Source organism: Trichomycterus rosablanca, chromosome 13, assembly GCF_030014385.1.
Source record: "Trichomycterus rosablanca isolate fTriRos1 chromosome 13, fTriRos1.hap1, whole genome shotgun sequence".
Taxonomy (NCBI): Eukaryota; Metazoa; Chordata; class Actinopteri; order Siluriformes; family Trichomycteridae; genus Trichomycterus; species Trichomycterus rosablanca.
In genome coordinates, this window is record NC_086000.1 from 16,627,358 (window position 1) to 16,652,208 (window position 24,851).

General features: G+C 37.8%; 1 protein-coding gene across 1 annotated transcript in view; it reads right to left on the reverse strand.

Moving 5' to 3' along the window:
- Positions 1–276: 276 nt before the first annotated feature.
- The window catches only part of slc24a4a (solute carrier family 24 member 4a), a 31,434-nt gene continuing 6,859 nt past the window's right edge, over positions 277–24,851 (reverse strand). Inside the window, exons 2-17 of the mRNA XM_063007929.1 lie at positions 24,438–24,551; positions 13,647–13,723; positions 9,817–9,891; positions 9,585–9,669; positions 9,409–9,512; positions 8,402–8,476; positions 7,830–7,855; positions 7,683–7,736; positions 6,501–6,646; positions 4,441–4,610; positions 3,362–3,512; positions 3,119–3,285; positions 2,911–3,025; positions 2,709–2,821; positions 2,555–2,620; positions 277–426 (exon numbers count right to left, since the gene is read on the reverse strand). Coding sequence (XP_062863999.1) covers positions 277–426; positions 2,555–2,620; positions 2,709–2,821; positions 2,911–3,025; positions 3,119–3,285; positions 3,362–3,512; positions 4,441–4,610; positions 6,501–6,646; positions 7,683–7,736; positions 7,830–7,855; positions 8,402–8,476; positions 9,409–9,512; positions 9,585–9,669; positions 9,817–9,891; positions 13,647–13,723; positions 24,438–24,551 — 1,688 coding nt within the window. The remainder of the gene's footprint in view (positions 427–2,554; positions 2,621–2,708; positions 2,822–2,910; positions 3,026–3,118; positions 3,286–3,361; positions 3,513–4,440; positions 4,611–6,500; positions 6,647–7,682; positions 7,737–7,829; positions 7,856–8,401; positions 8,477–9,408; positions 9,513–9,584; positions 9,670–9,816; positions 9,892–13,646; positions 13,724–24,437; positions 24,552–24,851) is intronic.

Genomic DNA, 24,851 nt, shown 5'->3' on the forward strand with positions numbered 1-24,851 from the left:
AAATGTTGTCATTATTGTCCCAGATTGATTATGGGACAGCTGCCAAAAAGAGATGCCTAGTTTTTTTAGAACTGCTAAAGAAACCCCTTCCTAATGGTCACTGTCAGTTTAATGGTTTCTGAGCAATGTATTCATTATCTCTCCTATTGCGAAATAACAGGAACATGCAGTTGTAAATTGTGATCTTCCACAGCAATAGAACGATGAGCTAAAACAAGGATATAAATCTGACAATGGTTGCAGGCTGTCAATTCTGGAAGTGAGAAACTAGAAGAATCAGGACTCCAAACACATTGGTGCATTGACATAGGTAAAAACGTTGTACTCTATCATTATGGAAAAGCAGAGGAAGACTGCGTATAGAAGGAGCACATATATGCCCAGTTTAAAATCAAGCTTCCACCTGTTAAAGTGGATTCCCAAGACCTGTGAGGAGAGAGAAAGACTGTTAAATGGGTTAATGTATATATTCAGAGATGGTATGTTTTGTACATGTACAGTATGCATAAACAGTAGTTTCTCTGGCTTCCTAAAACTCCCATTCTACCAGAGCCAATGTGATTTTAAGGTATGTTTTGGAGGTTTGTTTTTCTAGAAGATCCCCTCCACAGCCCAAATTTAGCTTTCTGGTTGAGCTAGGTCAGATTTTGATTTTATATATTTTGGTACTGACTAAGACCATAATACCATGTTTCTCAAAAAGTTGTACAAAGGCCTATGAAAGAAAAACAGCATCACATCACAGATCCATCACTTTTTTTACACTGGGTATGAGGTACTGCATGGTTATTTCTTCTGCATAGTGTCTGTGGCAACAAACACCATAGGTGGATGTGGCGCACAGCTCTATATCATCTTACCATTGAACATGGTCCTACTAAAAGGTCTGCTAATGTCTGGCAAACTGTAAACATTTTAGTTAGCTGTTTTTGCATTTCTTCTACCAACCCTTCCAAACTATAACTGGTTATGAAGGGGCTGTCAGACAGTGGCGGCTCCTGCCAAATCTCTCGGGGGCAATTGTTGCGGTGATGGCCAAGGTGACCCGTTCAATTGGTAAATTAAAGCTTAAATAATTAACATCTTAAGTCATCTGTTAGTTTGCCCTCACAAATAACTTTGAACATGAAGAGAGACCAGATTTACCATTAATCATAAAATTAAGTAAAGCCTTCACCCTAACAATTTAATTCAGTCTTCATCAGATAGCATTTTATTTTAGGTGCAACAGATCCAGAATAAAGATTGGCATCGGGGTTGATGTGCAATGAATAAAGAAGTACAATTAAGATACAATAAGTGCGATCACAATTCACAATTAAAAAATTACATTACTTACTTGTAATTTACTTGTAACTTATATTATTTCCCCCCCTTTGTTGACACTTGCTTGATGTTTAAATTTGATCTGGGTGGCCCTAATTCTTTAGTTGCTAATTTATCCCGATTACTACGACGACTAAATGGCATCCCTTAATGACACGATGGAGTTGCTCCAAACTGAGGTAATGGTAGTCATGGTGATGAGATCGCTACACCAGGTTATGTGTGACGTAAGCACATAAGTGCGAGCCCTCCCGGAAACCATTCAGAATGTATTGCAGCGCCTGCAGTTCGAAAAAAAGAGCCTTAACATGAGTCTATGAGAGCAATCCGGGGCGATTTTCAATCAGACTGAAATCACCCCAAAAGGGGCGGTACTGTACGGAACACAACTCGACGCTGATTGGACTACGATATTCAGAGGCAAGACAGACTGTCCAGAACAGTCACAGCTGTGATAGAAAAATTTCTTCCCTTTCGCCCTTTGGTGGTGCGTCGCCCGATCGCCCTATGGAACGGGCCGTCCATGCGGTCAGATATTAGTTATGTCTTGGGATCTGAATATCTTTAACTACAATTTCAAGGCTGTCATCCTAGTAGATGTCTCAGACTACAGTGTTTTTTTTTTTTTGCCCCCTGTTGTTTTTATGAATTTTTGTTGTGGCTCTTTAGCCACAGAATTGTTCTACCTTGGTTAAGTATCCTGTCATTGGGTTAATATCTGTATGACTTTGCAGGTGCATGACCCCTTCTGCCCACCCCATTACAAGATTCTAAACATCTTCAGTTGTTTTAAATGTCATTACTGCTAAATAGTCAAAATGGGCATTTAAACCCTTTAAATATAATTTGTTGTAGCCATTCACTGATTTGTGCAGCTCACATCAAGGCTGTTTTAGTTGCTCTTTCTCATACTTATCAATGATTAGGTCGGTTACTTTATATTTATACCCTAGTAAAGCAAATTCGTCACCTAATTACTGAGGTTTACTTCAAAACAAAATATGAAACAAGTTTAACTTCTTGGTTGTGTGTAGCAATTTAAAGTGGGTCCTTAATTTGTTTTACAGGGTTTTACAGTACATTTACAAAACATTTAGAGGCTTTACAAAACATTTACGCACAGACCACTGGTAAGTTAACAATAACATGCTACACAATTTTGATTTAAAAAGTGTATCTAAACACAACCATTCTTTTCTTTCAACCACTTTGGATGCCTTTAACTTACAGTTAATGCCACTGAACCCAGGAGCAGCACCACTGAATACACCAGTCCTCTACTGTTGATTTTCACCTAAGATAAGAGTAGAGAAGCAGTCTTATATCTAGGCAAATATGTGTAGATGAGACTGTATTCTTTAGGGAGAAATAGTGAGAAATACCTCTGAGCCATAGTTAACAGCCATTGTCTGGAGAGCCCAGGGAACACCAAGCCCAATCAGGATATCAAAGACATTACTTCCAATTGTGTTGGAGACAGCCATATCCCCCAGGCCTGTGGATAAATACATCCATAGTCAGTTTTAAATGGTCTCAGAATGGCTAGTTGGAGAGAGAAGAAAGCTAAAAACACACAAGGGATACCTTGTCGAGCAACAATAAGACTTGCTATACAGTCAGGAACACTGGTACCAGCTGCTAGAAATGTAATACCCATTATCACATCAGGTATCCCCAGTGTGTATCCTATAATTGTCACCTGCACATAAAAAACACCCCAGTAATATTAAACAAATCAAAACCACATCTGGGGCATTCTAAATGCAATTTGAAGGTTTAGGCATATGCTTACCATCCAAACCATAAAGTATGAAAAGATGGCTATCCACACAGTGGAGAGGAAAAAGGACAACAGGAAGAAGTTCTCCCAGCGTGGCTTGCCACAGTTTGGCACAGTAAAGTACAGCAACACCAGAATAGGCCATGAGATGATGAATTTCACTCTGTTAATTGCACCCTCTGCAGGTACAACGATACATCACAGCAATACTTTACTTTAAATTAGTGTATGGTAACTTTTGTGTGAGATTCTCACCAGGTATGACAAAGGGAGAGGACAGCTCGTTCTCCTCTCCCTCTTCTGCTAGCTTATCCTCTATTATGCTGCCATTATCCATTGTGTCTGCTCTTCCATCAGCCACTAGTGTGCCATCTACTCCGTTGGCGGTCTGCACCAGTCGCTGTTGCTTTAAAAATAAGATTTGTTTTACAAGGTTTACTTTTTTATACTTTTGTTGCAGTTATGCATGTTTTTGATTTAGATGTACGTCAAGCACTTTGCTTAATATAACCTTTTACATATATATTTAGTGTATTCTCGGTTTGAGGTTTAGGTGGTAGATGACAATTGTTGTAGTAATATAGTTGATCTCTTTCTGTTTTGCTTGCATGAAACACTAATGGCTTAGACTATTTCCCAAAAATTCTAATACTGATAAAGGCCCAAATCAACACAACTGTGGAAAACAAGATTTCTTCCCCAATAAAAATGTGTAGATACACCCTAAGGAAACAGTAAAATGGATCAAATCATTAAAACTACTGTGTGAATTTTAAAATAAAAGGGAAAACCTACATCCCATGTCTCAATGGTGCCAACCTTTCATTGTTTTGATGCCCATGTTTTAAAAAGTTTTTGATATTTTGGTAAAATGTATTAATACAGCAAAAAAAAAGATTGTTTTTCTTTTTTAAGCATATTTTAAGACAACACAGTCAGCAATTATAGAGCTAATGGTTTGATTACGGCTGCATGCTACAGCATATACTACAGAATAGTAATGACACTAATAGTGCACTAATTTTATACTCCATTACACATTGCTGAATAGTTCAATGTATTTAAACAGGATTGTCTACTAATAAATCACTCAAGTATATGAAATCCCACTATTGTCTTCCTATGATGTATGCAAACTGTGCTGGCTAACTGGCATTTAGGTGGCTTGCTATTACAGATGGCATGGGGGTTTCCAGTTTGCCTATTGGTGTATATTAATAGATCTTGGTGTTTTAGTCAAGATGAATTGTTCTTAGTGTACTTCAATTTCTTGACCAAAAAAAGGGTCTGTCTAACACTGCTTTTTTGAGTGCGCCTATTAGAATATTACCCACCTCATTGATGATAAGCCTACTCGCCATCCTTAGGCGGGTTTTAGGCCCAAAGTGGTTGGTAATCATCAGCCTGAGGCCGGCCTCTGGGAAGCGGTAGTTTGGAGGGCTAGAGTTGATCATCTCGTCCACCATTACGACTGTGCCACGGGTGTACATCTTATTGGACTTTACTATAAATGCAGAAAAGAGTAAGTCCATGCATGGCAATTTTAGTAAATACATTGCACAAATATATACATTAGTAAATATCAGGACAAACATACAGTTTCTATGTAAAATGATGCTTGTTTCTATGCCAGTATGCTCGTCACATCTTTACATTTTACCATTTAAAGCTCTTGTGACGTACTATAAAAAAAAAAAGCTTGTGCCCGGTGGTGGCAGGTCTACAATTATGCCAGTACCAGTTCCAGCTATGTATTTGATATCACAATCTAGTGTTCCCTGGATTAAAAAAGTATTACGGAAACAAATTTCTTCCCCCATTTTTGCTTGATACATTAGCCTAGAGGGCTCTTTGTTGTAATTCTGCATATAAATGATGTACGTATATATTTTCTTTGCAGAATGAAGATTCAGGTTGCATTTCTAGATGCAGAGCTTAAATTTAGTTGACTTTTTTTTTTTTCCAGTCTTCCTGAGCGTCATAGCATGATGGTACATATTTATGTAATGCTGTCAGAGGGCTTAAGGGTCCTGCACATTCAACATTGTTTTTTCTGGGTTCACTAAATCTTTAAAGTATTGAAAGTGGTAGTAAATTATTTAATCCCATTTAGAATCAGTTCTTTTTAACTTTTAACAGTTCTTTTACAAAGTTTGGCACAAAGTGGTGAGCCATGACCTGTCTCCATTTGCACAGACTAAGCCTTTGTTTTACACCCTCTCCTGCTGGCAGTTCTCCTGCTAATGTGGTATATGTCAAAATGGTCAGCTAGAACATTAAGTCTTTTCTTTGTAAAATGAACCTTTAACTGACCAGCACAAATTGTTCCAACTGAAATAGGCTTAGTAGTACACTTTACTTGCCTATATGTGTTAATGCGTTTCATGTGTCTTACAATGCTTGTCATTTAATGCATATTGATTTACTGATTACCTTTTTAGTCAATTTAATTTTAAATTAAATTAAAGTATAATCTTGCATGTGTATTTTACATGTGCTCAGTGGAAGCACCTTAGTCCACTACTCAGGCTTAAGTGATGTGAAAAATGTAGGACCCAACATTGTTGGGCAGATCTGTATGTGCAGTATGTATTCATAGCGATGGAGCTCTAACAGCAACAAGCTTTTACTGTTACAGTGAACTCACATTAATATTAAATATTACTGAACTTTAAATAGAACACTGTAGAATGAAGGAACACTGAGCAGAAGCAGGGCATTATTCAGGATGTAGACTTTAAACTATGTAGTGAACAATTTATAATAAGTGCTTACTTAACATGCTAATCAACATTAATTAAGATTGAGTTGATGTATTAAAGCTCTATCTAATAACACTGTAGCTCTCGTAAACTCAGGCTTTAGCTGCACTCAATTGGAATTAATGTTAGCTGTCATTTAACCAACAGTATTATTCGAACAATGACTGTCAGTTATCGGTTAACTGGTTATTCATCGACATCCCTAGCACTACATAAATAATATGCTGGTTATTACTTAAGTGTATTACACTTTAATAGTATGGCATTTCTTGTAAAGTGAATACATTCTGACAGTTATGTTTACATAAAGTGCATCACCAAACACACACTTACACACACACACACTGCTCTGGAGTGGAAGGCAGAAGGGGTTTAGTAAGGCTAAGCAGACAGGCTTCATAGGAAGTGTTGCAGGGCTTCTAAGGACAAAATCTGTGATGTGGAAGGTACAGAAAATAGCCAGAAGGGAAGCAGCGTCTCTCTACAGTCTACTAGTAGTATAAGCAGAAATAAGCAGAAGTGCTCTGAAGGAGCAGGAGCAGGTTAGTCTCAGGACTATTAATTGAGCCTGGAGTTGAAGCAAAGGGCTGAAATTTTAGTGGTTGTCAAGAAGCCTGTCTAGTTACCCATACCTGAACTGATTAACGGCTGAGAGGGATCATCCCAAAACTGGTCATAATGTGCATTACCGTCCTCCAGCTCGTTGGTCACTGTGTTACCATTCGAGGCACCCTTATCCTCCTTTCCAGAAAAGTAGTTATGCATGCTGGTGTTAAACCTTAGACAAAATGAAAATGCATTAACATTCAGCATTTTTTAAATTAACATACACTATCTTTTTATCTAGAAAGCAGATTTTGCACTACCAACTAATCTTAAGCATTTGGCTGATATTCACTTATTTTGTGGTATCTTACATTTTATTATGGGATTGCTTTTAGGTTCACAATAATGGCTGTGTGTAGCCAAGAATGTACATTTTATTCCCCATGTTAATTTGCAGTACTTCAGCTATTATCGTAATGTTAGTGGAATTGACCATGTGGTTGGTTAGAGTGAGGTATGCTGGGTAGAGGGGCTTAAGTATCCATTAAACTAAAACTGGAAATGGCTTTGGTAATAAAACAAACTGCAACAGCACTATCTGCTCTGAAGAATGGTGGTGATAGTATTGTACTCTCAGACTGGTATGCTGCCCATTGCACAGGGACAGTAAGTGAGGTCCCCAAAAACATTGCTGAATTTGGTGTCCAGTGCAGAGCCTGACCTTAACCTTTAAAAGCTGAACACCTTTGAGATGAACTATAACACTAATTGGGAGTCATGCACATCTGTATATTCATCAACATCAATATTTTTTTGACTGAATGGGCTTTACCACAGACACACTCCAAAATATTGTTAAAGCCTTCCTGGAATAGTGGAGGCTTTTATAGACGCATGGTGGGCAACACCATATTGATGCATGTGGTTTTTAAATGGGATGTTCAATAAGCTCATGGTCAAGCTTTGGCCATACAGTGACTATTTTTGGCTCAGTATACTTTCATATACTAGAAAAACATAAGTAAACTTGTTAATACACATTTATAACATTTATATATGTTTTTTCCACAACCAAAAATATTTGCTGGAATATTTTTGCATCACAGTAAATGAACAGTTATTAAAACTTTTGTGCATGCAAATGTATCACTTCTTTTGGATTTTATAATAATAATGCCTTATTATTAATTTCCTTAGTTGCTTTTGTTGGTTTTCAGTTTGTACATTTGTGTTATGTATACTCTTTACTATGGTGTGGGAAAACTTACTTCATAATGGCTATATAGCCCACATACATGATCGTGAGCACCAGACTCTCCCACCTGTATGTAAAATAAAGCATAGATTAAATTTTCTTACCAAACCTTTTAAGCATTTAACACTTGTTACGTTTTGGGTGTGGTAAGGGCACTTACCACACAATCTTCCCATCATAGATAAACTGAAAGAAAAAAAATGACACATTTATTTTCAGGAACACATAAAAATGACAGAGCACAGTCGCCCTGATTAATAAAACATGTTTGCAAGTAAATAATTTCTTTTAACCAGTTACGTGGCATCCATAAACTTTGATTAATAAATTATTCGTTCCGTACTCACATTTACTTGCTTGACAACAATGAGAGTTGTCACTGGTGATATACTACAACAGTCAGAGCTCACTAATAAAAGTACTGGACTTGTAGTCAGAAGATTGCTTGTTCAAGCATGCCTACAGCAATCGAGCTCATCATTGTCCATATAAAAGCTGATATTCAAACTTGTGAACGTGTGCTAGTGTGTTTTACAGCTGCTCCATCCGAGTGCCCGTATAATGACCATTTCAAACAGCATTACAACCCAATAAAACAAAATCAGAGTATAGGAGCTCTGACTCAGACATACATAAACTGTTTACTATCACAGTTTTTTGGTCTTTATTTACTGACACAATAGTGCTATATTTACACACTACCTTTTTGGAAGCACAATATGACATACTTACTGCAATAAGTGCTACCACAGACAGTGTGTAGTAGATTGAGTCCCGAAACACTGCAAACTTGGTAAGAAAGACGACCTTAAAACAAGAGAAAGGATCTTTCTAAAGACAGCTTACAATAAACATTTGTACCTCTTTACTCACACCAGCTCTTCTTATTAAACTAGTCTCTACATACAAAACATTTAATCTTGTTTCATTTTGTTCATTTTGATTGATGAAAGCCCAAAGCATTAACATAAAACTTAATACTCAGACTGTGGGCATAGTTTTTGGGTAGGGATTTAAAGACACGTCTCAACATTCAGCATAATTGAAATGGTTTTTATTTTAAACTGGAGGGCAAAAAGTAAAATAGGTTTTCCGTAGTTGTCTTGGTATTATTAACAATTGGCTAATATAGTCATTTGTCACTTGTATTCGTCTTCAAGATTTTTTGGTAATAAACAGGTCACCCCGGCCCTTAAGGGGCAAAGCAAAAGTAATGCATAACTCCAATTCCAATTTTGAAATGCTGTGTTTCTGACAGATGTAATGAGCCTTTTTAAACCTTTTTAATGGTGGAAACATTAAGGTGACCTTTTGTAAGGCAGGCAATGTCTTTAATTGTTATTAATGTTATTAATTAGTATAATTAATTAATTTGCACATTTTTGTCCTTTATTTAGCCAAAAATCTTAATCTCATGAATTCAATTGAACTATTTTTAATGAATACTGTACTATACTTGTAGTAACAGATGCTGTGATCCAACACATAAAAGCTGTATTTAATTTGGTGAATTTAGTTACTCAGACTGCTGTCTGCAGATTTAGGGCTGAAGTGTGTGTTGCATGCTAATTAATGTGCATGTGATGTAAATTTAAATACCTTTTTAGATTGGTGGTTAAACTGGTCCATATATTTATTCATATATAAGCTCAGTGTGGTCCCCTTTCCCTAAGCTCAGAAGTAGTTGCTTGTGTGGATAAACATTTTAATGAGAAGAACAAAAATACTCGGACACAAACCTGTCCTGCAAAGATTCCGCAAACGCCAATGATACAGAGAATGTTAAAGACAGCTGAGCCCACAATAGTACCAACTCCCACATCTCCATGTGTAACAAAAACACCTGCAGAACACACATTGTTTAGTGCATACAGCAGCACTCCAGCATTCATATGGATGTACATGTTTGTCTCACCAATGACAGACGCAAATAGCTCAGGGGCTGAACTTCCAGCTGCCATGAAGGTTGCTCCAGCTACATCTTCACTCAGATGCAGTTTCTGACAGATAAAAACAAGAGCAAGTGTAGCTTCAAAGCTGGGGCAGTAGATCTCTTGTTGGCAGGTTAGAACTCCTCAGTGTAGGTATTAGGCATATTTAGCTTCAGAGTTGGATTTTAGATTGAAAGCTGCCATAAGCCCACTCACCTCACAGAGCTTCTCAAGTGATGTTACAAAATAGTCATCGCACACGATTGCTAGAGCCAGGAACATGTAGACAGCCTTTAGTAGAAAAGAAAAGATAAAGGGTTTGTAAACTCTTTGGCAATGACTGGATGTCTGCATTTTTCAAAAAATGTACCCATCAATAAACCATTGTTGCATACATTAATAAAACACAAAACAGTAGTAATGTACATGCCTTTATTAAACACTTTTCAGTCATTGTCAGCGCATGCTGGAAATGTCATATGGTATATTTAAAAACCATTTGCTTTATTGGGATCTTACTTCCCTGATTGAAGTGCTTCCTACCAAGATGCCCAATTTTAGGAAGGGTTAAGGTTGTGTCAAGTTTCTTCCATTTAAAAATTATTAAGCCAATTAAGGTCCTGCAAAAACTAAATGACTTAGACAATTTCTATAGTCCTACACTTATCTGTCCATAGCTACGATGTATGTCAGAAGTTCACCAAAATTGTCCTTTACTATACAGTGGGGAAAATAAGTATTTGATCCCCTGCTGATTTTGTAAGTTTACCCCCTTACAAAGACTTGAACAGTCTATAATTTTTATTGAAGGTTTATTTTAACAGAGACAAAAAAAAAATGAAAGTTATAAATTAATTTGTATTTAATTAAGGGAAATAAGTATTTGATCCCCTACCAACCAGCAAGAATTCTGACCCCCACAGACTGGTTATGTTCCCATGAGGCACACAAATTAGTCCTGTCCCTGTATAAAAGACTCCTGTCACAGAATCAGTTTCTTCCGTTCAAATCTCTCGACCACCATGGGCAAGACCAAAGAGCTATCAAAGGACGTCAGGGACAAGATTGTAGACCTGCACAAGGCTGGAATGGGCTACAAGACCATCAGCAAGAAGCTTGGTGAGAAAGAGACCACTGTTGGTGTGATAATTCAAAAATGGAAGAAATAGAAGATCACAGTCAATCACCCTCACTCTGGAGCTCCATGCAAGATCTCACCTGGTGGGGTAGTAATGATTCTGAGAAAGGTGAGGTCAGCCCAGAATTACATGGGAGGAGCTTGTCAATGATCTCAAGGGAGCTGGGAGCACAGTCACCAAGAAAACCATTAGTAACACACTTCGCCGTAATGGATTGAGATCCTGCAGTGCCCGCAAAGTCCCTTTGCTCAAGAAGGCTCATGTACAGGCCCGTCTGAAGTTTGCCAATGAACACCTGAATGATTCAGAGAAAGCTTGGGAGAATGTGATATGGTCAGATGAGACCAAAATTGAGCTCTTTGGCATCAACTCCACTCGCCGTGTTTGGAGGCAAAGAAATGCCCGGTGGGGATGGTGTTCTTGGGGTCATATCCAGCGTTTTTCTGCTCCCAGCTCCCTTGAGATCATTGACAAGCTCCTCCCGTGTAATTCTGGACTGACCTCACCTTTCTCAGAATCATTCTTACCCCACCAGGTGAGATCTTGCATGGAGCTCCAGAGTGAGGGCGATTGACTGTGATCTTGTATTTCTTCCATTTTCGAATTATCGCACCAACAGTGGTCTCTTTCTCACCAAGCTTCTTGCTGATGGTCTTGTAGCCCATTCCAGCCTTGTGCAGGTCTACAATCCTGTCCCTGACGTCCTTTGATAGCTCTTTGGTCTTGCCCATGGTGGTCGAGAGATTTGAACGGAAGAAACTGATTCTGTTACAGGAGTCTTTTATACAGGAACAGGACTAATTTGTGTGCCTCATGGGCACATAACCGGTCTGTGGGGGTCAGAATTCTTGCTGGTTGGTAGGGGATCAAATACTTATTTCCCTTAATTAAATACAAATTTATTAATAACTTTTATTTAATGTTTTTTTTCTGGATTTTTTGTTGATATTCTGTCTCTCTCTGTTAAAATAAACCTTCCATAAAAATAATAGACTGTTCAAGTCTTTGTAAGGGGGTAAACTTACAAAATCAGCAGGGGATCAAATACTTATTTTCCTCACTGTATATATTTGATGAAAATGACCTTCATAGCTAATGTTTTGTCCAGGTATGAGTGCCTCATACACAGCTGTGTACATCTACTGGCCACTTAACTGCACTTATATGATCTAATCCAGGGGTCCTCAAACTTTTTAACCAAAGGGCCAGATTACTGTTCTTCAGTGTTTCGGGGGGCTGGACCGCGGGTGAAATAGTAAACACACCCAAAAAAGCTATTTACTATGTATACTGGATGTATTGTCTGTGCTTTGTATAATTGTAGTTCATAATGATAATGCAGAAATGTTATTTATTTTAATAATTTCCATTATCCTACCTCATACAGTGTTAACTTAAAAAAATCAGTGTGAACTGTGAGCCTGCTTTTGCCTGACGAGAGTAAGCGTCAGGTTCCATATTTGTTACTGCCAGTCATAATAGCTAATAAATGTTGATCAGTGAGTCTGGATCTGGTTGGAGATTTAAGGTACTTTGGTAGTTACTTTGAGTGCATGTTTTATTGAGATCTGGGAGCAATGGATAGAGAAGCATAAAAATTAAACAATGTGCTTGAGTTTTGATTTTGGATGCATAAATGCATTGATCTCCGGGAGCAGGTCGTTAAAACATTTCAAAACTCGCCCCGACTCAGCCAGCGGATCTCAGTAAAGCACATCTTCAGCTCAGACAAGAATTCCTGAAACTGCCTGTAGTTAAGAGCATTAGCTTTAATAAAATAAACACAGGACACGAGGATTTTCATAACGAAATCCCACTTAACTGCTTCGCAACACAGTTCAGTGGCTGCGGTCACTCATCTCTCTATTGATGTGCCAATCACTCCCCTCATGCTTGGAGCGCCACCCGTTGGATCGCTGCCGTATAATCTACTGAGACTCCGGGTGGCCAATTTTCGTTTCCTCTGTTATTTTTTCCCCCATTATAATACTGTGAGTTCGAAGATGAACAGTGGCCAGACAACATGTATTGCTGCTGTGGTTAAAGGGGCCGGTCAAATTAAAGCATTGGGCCGTATACGGCCCGCGGGCTGTAGTTTTATGACCCCTGACCTAATCTAATGGCTTATAAGTGTAAATATGTGTACCATGTTAAAATATTTTAAGATAAGATACGACTTTACTGATCCCCTTAGGGAAATTAACTTGTTACAGCAGTATGAAGACAGGAAAAAACAGAAAGAAATACAACTAAGTGAAAATATTGCACACATATTGTGTAGTTATTTACTCTAAAAAATATCTAAAAAATAATATATACATTCAGATATGCAAAATATATTACGTATTGCCCTTATTGTAAATAAGTTACATATTGCACCTCTTATTTGGCCATGAACATGTAGGAATAGGTATGAGTGACATTATTACATATTATTACTGTTGTAAGCCCTGATGGCTGCTGGAATGAAGGACCTGCGGTAGCGCTCCTTCTTACACATGGGGTGGAGGAGTCTGGTACTGAAGGAGCTTGTTAGGTCCCCTACAGACTCATGTAGTGGATGTGTGGTGATGTCCAGGATGGATGACAGCTTGGCTATCATCCTCCTTTCCCCCACCTCCTCTACAGGTTCGAGAGGACAGTTCAAGACAGAGCTGACTTTAAATTTTGCATTAAAAGTCAGAGATGGCTAGAGTGAGTGAAATCTTGTTGTTATTTAAAGTGCCTTTTGGGAGCACTGATAGCTGAAGGTGTTGCTGATTGGTTGAGTTTTTAGGATGACCAGTCACCTGCCATGACAAAAGGCTGACGATCTATTTGTAATTGTGATTAAACTGTCAGCTATGCACCATTTAATTTAACCAAGGGAGGCTAAATGTTGACAGCACATGATGACAGTTTTCCTACCGCGAATATGTGTAGCAGGACAGCTCCTCGTGTTCTCTCCTGGTGCGTGAACACATCCTCAGGGAATTCATGGATGGCTAGAATGGAACAACAAAATGCACATAGAATTTTACATTTAGTATTTCCATTTCACGTGCCCATAAGCAAGTGGACAAATCAACATGATCATACAGAAGTGTGATCATGTACATTAATATTAATATTAATATATATATATATATAGTACATAAAATACTTTTTCAAGAGTACATAACTTCTCATTAATAACAAAATGTATTATAATGTTTAATAAGCTTCTAAAGGCTTGTTCTTGTACCCAGTGGTTTCAAAGAGTTTCAACTCTAGTGATTGTGAAAACAGTTTGCTCTTTGAGATGCTAATTTTATACCCAATTTATATTTCAATTATTTTAGAATTATGTTATAACCGTCAAATGTCACTTGTTGTTGTCTGCATTTCTTTTCATATTTACGTCTGTGTAGCACTTAGAATACTGGTAAATTTCTTACAATTAAAAAAATCATAGACTTATTAATATTAATAAATATATTTGGCTGATTAATTTAAAATAATACAATGTGACTAATATTTAATCACTGACTTAAAACCTTTGATTTCTTGACATTACATTACATTTTATTTTACCAAAATAACTTTAAAACGTTCAGAATAGGTTTATTGGCAATTAAGGCATAAGCTAATGCCCAAAAGCCTGAAGTCTGTATATAGAGAATGTTTTTTCTGAAACCAACTTGTTAAAAGCACCCAGTACCATTATTGGACCGAAAGTGGTTCAGTGGTTTCTGGCAAAACTAGGCAGACCCAATCTGATCATTTTTGCTTTATTGATATTGCTCGTTGTTTATATTGTGGTTTTTCTTAGAGCTTTTAAGAAACTCAACATTTTCAAGTTCTAAACTTTTTGTGCTTATGTATAAACATCTATTGAGGTCTGCTCTGTCTTGCCATGTTGTTACATTTTCAGTTAAGCAAATCACTGTTTTTATCTCAATTGTGAGTAAAAAAAAATATTTTTTTTTTTGAGGAATAATACTCAAAACATGTTTATAGCCCTCTTAATGTCTATCCATATTAAAAAAAAATCAAAACATACTGAAAACATTGTCCTCCCTATGAATAACAGCAGGTAGCCAGAGTGCTAGAGCTTCACACTTCAGTAGTAAATGGTATGTCATGGTGTCATTAAGTTCTGATTCAATATATAGCGTACAGTTCTCAATTTGACACATCTATTTAGATCAAGCCTTCAAAACTTGCCATGCCAGCTAGCTTAATTAAGTGCAATTTTACTGTTTGAAGTGTTATTTTTTAGCCATTAAATTCTCTTTGATTTGTTTAAAGCACTGAAATCTTTCATTCCATTTTATGCACTTATACTAAAAGCAAGTTAAAAGAACCTAAAAACGTTTTGTAAAGCTGTTTCTACTGTTAAACAAGTAATCAAAAAATTAAAGCATTAAAGGCATTAAAGAAATCAGTTGGTCAGCAGTTAAGAAACAGACAAGGTAAAGATCAGTTAAAAAGGCAAACTAAAAAAATGTCAAATGAGCCGTTGTGCCTACAGGGAAATTATTAAAATATTAAATATTAAATTATTTGCAGTGCCATAATGGTCTTTCAAGGCCAAACCTACACATTTCAAAATCTAAATATTATATTAGTTAAGTAAATATGCCATAGCAGTGTATGCTACAGTGTCCAGATTAGGAAAGAATGCATCAGACCTTACACTATTCCTGATGTCCTGGCATTAATATTACCTTGTATTAATCACCAGCATTGTGCAGTGCTGCATACTATATCTTTGTATCTTATTGGTTAAGGTACTGGACTAGTGATCAGAAGGTTGCCGGTTCAAGCCACACCACCAGGTTGCCACTGTTGAGCCCTTGAGTAAGACCCTTAACCCTTAGTTGCTTAGATTGTATATGGTCACAACTGTTGCTTTGGATAAAAGCATCTGCTACATGCTGAAAATGTAAATCTTAATACAAAGAGATTTGTAAAGTTTATCTCTGCATTCGTATAAAAAAAAAAATCACAATTAGTTACTCGTATGTAAGTTCTACTTTCAGTATGTAATAGTAACAAACATACACATTTCACCACAATGTCGTTTTTAATTCTTCCAGCCTTAACCATAAATGATTCATTAATAAGTTCAAAAAAAGTGCACGTACAGCCGTTTGCGCATAGTGAGCTCGGGCAGAGTGTACTGGTGTAACCAGAATGTACTGGTTATGACTTGGTAAAGACACTTGGCACATTTGAAAGTAGTGGGGGAGAAATTGTAATACATTTTAAGTAAGTTAGAAGTTTTAATACATTGATACATTTCTCTATATTCTTCAACATTTTGGTGCAAGTCGTCTGAGGTCAAAAAGTCAATTGTTCTGCATGTCTGTAAGTTCTGTTATTTTTGGAGACTAGCTCTGCTGTTGAGACAAGTTCTGCTTTTGAAACTAGACAAAAGTTCCTGTTTTTCTGACGAAGTAAAGAGTTTCTTCTGTTTCATCTCCTTACACATAACAATTTGAGTTAGCTTTTGAAATCTGCCCAGGGATAAAATGTTCTGGAAATTGCCATATAAGGTAACGACTAAGGCTTCGGCCAACACCCTGAAGTGGGTATAAGTAGTGTGGTTTTTCTTTGTCTCATTGCACATTCTCTGATGGACTGCAGGTTGACTGTAGATGAGATGTGTCCTATTGCAATAGATCTTGTGCAATAAACCTTTTGCATTGATCCTGGGTGGTTCTGATTTTATTCTGAGTCTTTGTTACTAGGTCTCGTGTTTTTCTACGACAGTAGTTATTAGGATTGGGCCAATACTAAGGCAGTAACATAATTGATACTGGCACACAACTGCACTAACTGGACTGGACTAATAATCATGGTGATTATATTAAGAGAGTATTGACTGTCATTTCTGACCTGCAGATTTTTGTTTCTTTCTGTTTCTACTGCTAAACAGCCTAACAAAGAGCAGCCATTCAGCTGATGCTGTTTTATTACCAAGCAATTTACCAATTGTGCCTATCCAACAAAAGATGTAACCCCACAAATATATAACATTTTGAAAGAAATATAAATTGGGGAAAAATTATATTGTACATCATTGGTAATGAATATAGAAGTTTTAGAAGTCTTTTATCCAATTGTAGTCCTTTATAACCCAGCACATTATAACACTAGCAGGTAGGCATTTCAGAAATAATTTCCTCCCCTGGAACATATTGTTGTAACAACATTTGTATTTTCTCAAATCCTTTAAAATGTGATAAACATCTTTTCAGCGAGATGCCAAGAAAAATGGAAAGCTGTCATGCAATTTGTCGGCTAAATCTCGACTGACTACCACCCAGTAAGTTTTGCATTAATACCATCATCCATCTATTTGATGCTTTGAATCCCACTGAGCCATTATGCTAATGTTCTCGAATAGCTTCTTAGAGCACAGTTTAGCAGTTTCCAACCACCTACAATGCAGACAGGCTGATTGTTCGTAGCTATGCAAATGTTCTTATGTAATACATTCAATAATGCAGAGCTATTATTGCTGCCTATTATAGAAATAAACATCTGTTAGCTCATTTGTCATTTAGGCTCTATAAATGCTAAACTGAGAGAATGCACTGGAGAGTTTTGTCTGCAGAACTTGGATTGTGCACACACGCACATACATTTATACATTCTCAGTTGTCACAGGTAAAATGACTTCTTTGTCCTTCAGCCTTAAAAGCTGCTAAGAGGTTTTGGAATCCCTCTTCATTTTCCATCTCTCCATCAATGTCGCTTTTTCCTTTCTTATTTGTAGCAGCCAAGATCCCCAAATGACAAAATAGAAGGATTTGGCTGTTCAGTAAACAAGATATGGAAAGAATACAAGAAGTAGTAATAGTTAAATTGCGCTTTGCATTGATTATTCAAAGAAAATGCCAGAACATTTTGACAGAAATGGATGTTACAGGTTTAGATATGAGATCAAATTACAGTGTCTTGGCATCTGGAATTACTAAGTCTCTAACAACTGATTTCTTTAGCTCCACCAACCAAAGCTCCACATTTAACACTAAACAGTAAATGCAGGTTCTGTAAAGCCTGAGCTTGACACGTTCAGGCCAGCCACCCTTCCAGCACACACACATCCTGTCATTGACAATACAGTGGGGCCAAAAAGTATTTAGTCAGCCACTGATTGTGCAGGTTCTCCTACTTAGAAAGATGAGAGAGGTCTTTGTAAGTCTTCACCAGGTTTGCACACACTGTAGCTGGTATTTTGGCCCATTCCTCCATGCAGATCTCCTCTAGAGCAGTGATGTTTTGGGGCAACACAGACTTTCAATTCCCTCCACAAATTTTCTATGGGGTTAAGGTCTGGAGACTGGCTAGGCCACTCCAGGACCTTGAAATGCTTTTTACGGAGCCACTCCTTTGTTGCCCGAGCGGTGTGTTTGGGATCATTGTCATGCTGGAAGACCCAGCCACGTTCCATCTTCAATGCTCTTACTGATAGAAGGAGGTTTTGGCTTAAAATCTCACGATACATGGCCCCGTTCATTCTTCCCTTAACACGGATCAGTCGTCCTGTCCCCTTTGCAGAAAAACAGCCCCAAAGCATGATGTTTTCACCCCCATGCTTCACAGTAGGTATGGTGCAACTCAGCATTCTGCTTCCTCCAAACACGACAAATTGAGTTTTTACCAAAAAGTTCCATTTTGGTTTCATCTGACCACATGATATTCTCCCAATCCTCTTCTGGATCATCCATATGCTCTCTGGCAAACTTCAGACGGGCCTGGACATGTACTGGCTTAAGCAGGGGGACACGCCTGGCACTGCATGATTTGAGTCCCTCTCGGCGTAGTGTGTATACTGATGGTAGCCTTTGTTACTTTGGTCCCAGCTCTCTGCAGGACATTCATCAGGTCCCTCCGTGTAGTTCTGGGATTTTTGCTCACCGTTCTCATGATTATTTTGACCCCACGGGATGAGCCCCAGATCGAGGGAGATTATCAATGGTCTTGTATGTCTTCCATTTTCTTACAATTGCTCCCACAGTTGATTTATTCACACCAACCTGCTTGCCTATTGTATATTCACTCTTCCCAGCCTGGTGCAGGTCTACAATTTGGCCATGGTTGAGTTTGGAGTCTGACTGTTTGAGGCTGTGGACAGGTGTCTTTTATACAGATAACAAGGTCAAACAGGTGCCATTAATACAGGTAACGAGTGGAGGACAGAAGAGCTTCTTAAAGAAGAAGTTACAGGCCTTTGAGAGCCAGAAATCTTGCTTGTTTGTGGGTGACCAAATACTTATTTTCCACCATAATTTACAAATAAATTCTTTAAAAATCCTACAATGTGATTTCCTGTATTTTTTTTTCTCATTTTGTCTCTCATAGTTGAAGTGTACCTATGATGAAAATTACAGACCTCTCTCATCTTTCTAAGAAGGAGAACCTGCACAATCAGTGGCTGACTAAATACTTTTTGGCCCCACTGTATGTGCAAAAACTGAAAGGTTGGACTTCATCAAGCCACATGAACAAGCACTCATGCTCCACTGAACTCGGACAGATCACAACCACAAATTCTTGGCCGATCTGCATCACAGAAAATAGGAGCTGTTTACAGGAAAGATTCCGGATGGCAATTAGAGGCAAGAATTAACCTTAATGTGGAAAAGAAAGTTTTGAGTGCAGAGGTTTAAGTGTAGTTTACATGACATCAACTAATTTCAATCTTCATTTATTATTTATTCATATTACTGTCATTTTGTGCAATTTATGCATCCTGTGATCTTTTTTCAGAATGTCAAATTAACAGAATGCATTTATTGGGGCAAATAGAATATAGTGTATAGTGGAAGTCAAAACACGATCAATAAAATACTCAGAGGCACTGAGGTGTTTATATACACTCTACTCAACAATCTAATGAAAATATCCATTTACACGCATGCCTCAAGCAATCCGATCCAAGATGGTGCACATGTGTAGAGTACAACTTAACGTGGTACTAATCATCTCAGTGTGATCCCGAACCATGGGGAGTGAAAGCGGTCAGTTCGAATGGAACTTTAAGCTGCGGAGGGAAATGCAAATGGTACGAGAGACTGTCAGATCATGTCATCTTTGCTGAACACTACCAACGATGTGGAAGCAATCAGCAACGCAAAACCCACCAAAAAACGAATTTAGCTTGTTAACTTTTACATAGCTAATCACAAGCAATACAACACGATTTTGTATGTTCATAAAATCACTTTTATACCCATATTACATAATACCATAAGATACATGGCTGTGGTTCATTAGATTGCTGACATGGTGCTCTGTTCACGTGCTGACATTCCTGGGCATTCGGCATGAAGGGATTTAACCAACTCAAACTCCCTTCGCTGATATCACTACTAGTGTGTAGAAAATACAAGGGCACTGCATAGGGACCCTGTGGAATGTAATCCAGCTTTAGTGTACACGTTTTAATGTCATCAAGCATCATGTAAGAGGAGCAGCAGTACCTCAGTTACCTGAGTTTTCAGTTGGTGGGTTTTTCATTTGCTTTTGTTATAATTTGATTTAATTATAGCAGAAACTATACTTCACATTTACTTAATAAAGAAGAGAAAGAGATGTCATGTCCCAAAACATTCCGAGACACGCAAGTCTTAAAGTTCGCGGCATAAACTTCGTCCTTTATGCAGACCAGTTTTTTGCTCCCACCACGTCGAATTTCACAAAGTACCGCTATGGTACAAATGCATATGTGTATTTTTAAACTTCCGATTTGGAATGTAATCGGATACAGCTGTTTAGATGGCTATGGTTCTTCAAATTAAAAGATTATTTAAAGGATCACACACCTCGTTTAAACACAGAAACTGTATTTGGAAATGACCCACTCACACTAGCGAGTCTATTCTGATTGAGGTTTATACATAGATGTGTTCTACTGCTATTGAGCTATTAGTAAGCTTATTAATGGATTATCGAACTGCATGTGATTGTAAATGTGACTACCAGCTCAAGCAGACTTGGCCCTATGCTAAGGGAAATTATCCTGGGAAAACACAGTTAGGATTTACACAAACAAGAAAAACAAAAAGTAACTACTGGCACTGTTAACTCTACACCATGTTCAAAATTATTATGTATGTGCCATTTTTGTTTGTTTTTCTTAAACAGTTGGTATGTGCAAGGTTACTGTTTTATCCTCAACAGTAATATTACAATGTGGATGTTATTACAAGTGGAAGTACTGATAATGACGATGGCTTCATTTATTTTTTGAAAGTAAAATATGTTCCAAATTATTACGCAGAATTCAGTTTCTAAAAACATTTAATGGTTATAATGACATTCATATCATTTCCAAAAGAAATATGTTATTTGCTGAATGCACAGATAATTTTACAAAAAATTAACACATCAAAAAGTTTATACTTCAGTTTCAAGTTACAGTGGGGGAAATAAGTATTTGATCTCCTGCTGATTTTGTAAGTTTACCCCCTTACAAAGACTTGAACAGTCTATAATTTTTATGGACGGTTTATTTTAACAGAGAGAGACAGAATATCAACAAAAAATCCAGAAAAAAAAACAATTAAATAAAAGTTATAAATTTATTTGTATTTAATTAAGGCACACAAATTAGTCCTGTCCCTGTATAAAAGACTCCCGTCACAGAATCCGTTTCTTCCGTTCAAATCTCTCGACCACCATGGGCAAGACCAAAGAGCTATCAAAGGACGTCAGGGACAAAATTGTAGACCTGCACAAGGCTGGAATGGGCTACAAGACCATCAGCAAGAAGCTTGGTGAGAAAGAGACCACTGTTGGTGCGATAATTCAAAAATGGAAGAAATACAAGATCACAGTCAATCACCCTCACTCTGGAGCTCCATGCAAGATCTCACCTGGTGGGGTAAGAATGATTCTGAGAAAGGTGAGGTCAGTCCAGGATTACATTGGAGGAGCTTGTCAATGATCTCAAGGGAGCTGGGAGCAGAGAAATGCTGGATATGACCCCAAGAACACCATCCCCACTGGGCATTTCTCTGCCTCCAAACACGGCGAGTGGAGTTGATGCCAAAGAGCTCAATTTTGGTCTCATCTGACCATATCACATTCTCCCAAGCTTTCTCTGAATCATTCAGGTGTTCATTGGCAAACTTCAGACGGGCCTGTACATGAGCCTTCTTGAGCAAAGGGACTTTGCGGGCACTGCAGGATCTCAATCCATTACGGCGAAGTGTGTTAGTAATGGTTTTCTTGATGACTGTGCTCCCAGCTCCCTTGAGATCATTGACAAGCTCCTCCCATGTAATTCTGGACTGACCTCACCTTTCTCAGAATCATTACTACCCCACCAGGTGAGATCTTGCATGGAGCTCCAGAGTGAGGGTGATTGACTGTGATCTTGTATTTCTTCCATTTTCGAATGATCGCACCAACAGTGGTCTCTTTCTCACCAAGCTTCTTGCTGATGGTCTTGTAGCCCATTCCAGCCTTGTGCAGGTCTACAATCTTGTCCCTGACGTCCTTTGATAGCTCTTTGGTCTTGCCCATGGTGGTCGAGAGATTTGAACGGAAGAAACTGATTCTGTGACGGGAGTCTTTTATACAGGGACAGGACTAATTTGTGTGCCTCATGGGCACATAACCGGTCTGTGGGGGTCAGAATTCTTGCTGGTTGGTAGGGGATCAAATACTTATTTCCCTTAATTAAATACAAATTAATTTATAACTTTTATTTAATGTTTTTTTTTCTGGATTTTTTGTTGATATTTTGTCTCTTTGTTAAAATAAACCTTCCATAAAAATTATACTGTTCTAATCTTTGTAAGGGGGTAAACTTACAAAATCAGCAGGGGATCGAATACTTATTTCCCCCACTGTACATATTGATATGTGAGCCCTTCTTTGAGATGACTTTAACAACTATCTTATCCATTAAACTTAAGTCCATTTATAGTTTCTGCTTGTATTTCATTTGAGAATGCCAGTATTGTGTCCCAGAGCTGCTGTTTTGAGGTATACTGATGACCACTCTAATACATCTTCCTTTTAAGGATACTCCACAGATTCACAATAGGACTGAGGACAGGAGGTGGCCATGATGGTGGCCAAATCATGATTTTGTCTCCTGTTAGGCCCATAGCAACTAAGGAGTCTAAGGTGTTTTTTGCAGCATGGGGTGGTGCATTGTCCTGCATGAATATGATTTAATTTTGGAAGGTATTATTCTTACTTTTATACTATGGCAAATCATCACTCCACCACCTCCTTGCTCATGTTGCAGTCTTGTAGGAACAGGGTGGCTGTTTACCAGCCATTCAGAACTCCATCCATGAGGACCATCCAGTGTAGTATGGTATTCATCAGTGAAAACTGAAATTTTGTCTTCATGTATTCTCGAGCCTTCTGTTGGGGAGCTTTGTTTAGGGGTGTTGAAACTACAGGTTAATGTACAACTGCCAGCCTGTGGATGGTCCTTCATCAACTGGCAATCCAATTAACAAACATGCCTTAGATTGATACCAGACATGTAAAATCATATGGGAAATAAAACTAGCAAACACTTTATTTTGAAAACTAAAACCTAATTGTTTATTTTATCGAATTCATATTAATATTTCACTTGGTTAATAATTTGGAACACAGTGTAATGCAAAGAATTTTCTTTGGCAAGATTTTACATCCATTTTGCAAAAACACCACATCCATAGTGCTAGATTAAACTTTTTTACAATGATTTGTTGACAATTCTCACCCAATATTATTGGGCATCTTATCTGACAGCTACCAAGCTGTAGGAATAAGTTGTAGCACATGCTTCTTTAAGATCTATAAAGCTTCCGCCTTTTTTCAAAGTGCTGAGCATGTGCTATATCGGTTAGATCAACTTTTCTGAATGAGGATACTAAACCCCTTCCTCGTACATAAGCTAAAAGGTGCCTGAGATTGAGGTTTTTGGGCCGATATGCATCAGTGTACAGTTACTATGTAAAAGTAGCCATTACATTTTAGTTAATTAGTGAAACTATGATCAGGTTGTAATTGTATTGTTCAGAAAACATATAAAGTTCATAAGTCAAGTCCTACAGATTTTCCATATGTTTATTTCATTTCATGCGGTTGTAGCTCAGTGGTTAGGTTACTGGACTGGTAATTGGAAGGTCGATTCTGTTGGAATTGAATATCCAACAAGCCTGTGTCCAAGTATTTAAATAATTTAGTCATCTGTTCTATATAACATCTGCTTGTCTGAAGTTTACACAAGCACAAATAACTTTGCAATGTAAGTTCAGACTTCATACGCCTGATATACCACCTCGTACGCCTGAGTCATGACTATACTTTCCCTAACCTTCAGGTCATTTGATACTGTGAGGGCTCAGTACAGAGCTGAAGAAATGCCTAAAATAACTCTCATGCTATCATACTCTGCACACAGCAGCCGTAACTTCAGCAGACTTCTTTGTCCCATGACTGCAAATCTTAATCACATTTTGTAGACTGGCTTGTTAGCAGTGGGGACCCTGGAGCCAGATTCAGCAGGGAACAGCACTGCCATCAGTTTTACAGTTTAAATGAGTCTTGGCACAGATCTTTTTTTATTACAGTGATATTACATTTAAATTCAACCAGCATAGATGGAAATGTGAAATTTTAATTACTATGAAGAAAGAGGTTGGCTGATTGAGACATGTCTTTTTCTTTTAGGATTACACTTAGGGAAAAAGTAAGCATGGGCTAAAATACCTGGATCCGTGCAGTTCTTTGCCTCAGTACTATTGTCTTCCTCAGCAGCCATTAATCTCCGGCCAAGACGGTCAGTTGGAGCAAAAAAGTGTTCCTGCAATGAAATTCCATGACCTAAAACAAAGACACAGCCCATAATGAAGAAACCTAATTATTTATGTACTATATGTATATTTTGTTTAAAAGTAGCACAGTATATGGAATTAATCTAACAATCTGATTGGTTTCAGTATTATCTGCTAATCACCTTTTCAAAAGGGATCACTAAATCACATGTATGGTGGCTCAATAAATATATTTAAAATTAACATTCCCTATATAACAAATTCCATTTTGTACTGCACAGTTTCGACTTTCATGAAGTAAGTGGTGCAGAAAATTAAGCATACAGACATCTGGTTTAGATTTATCTGT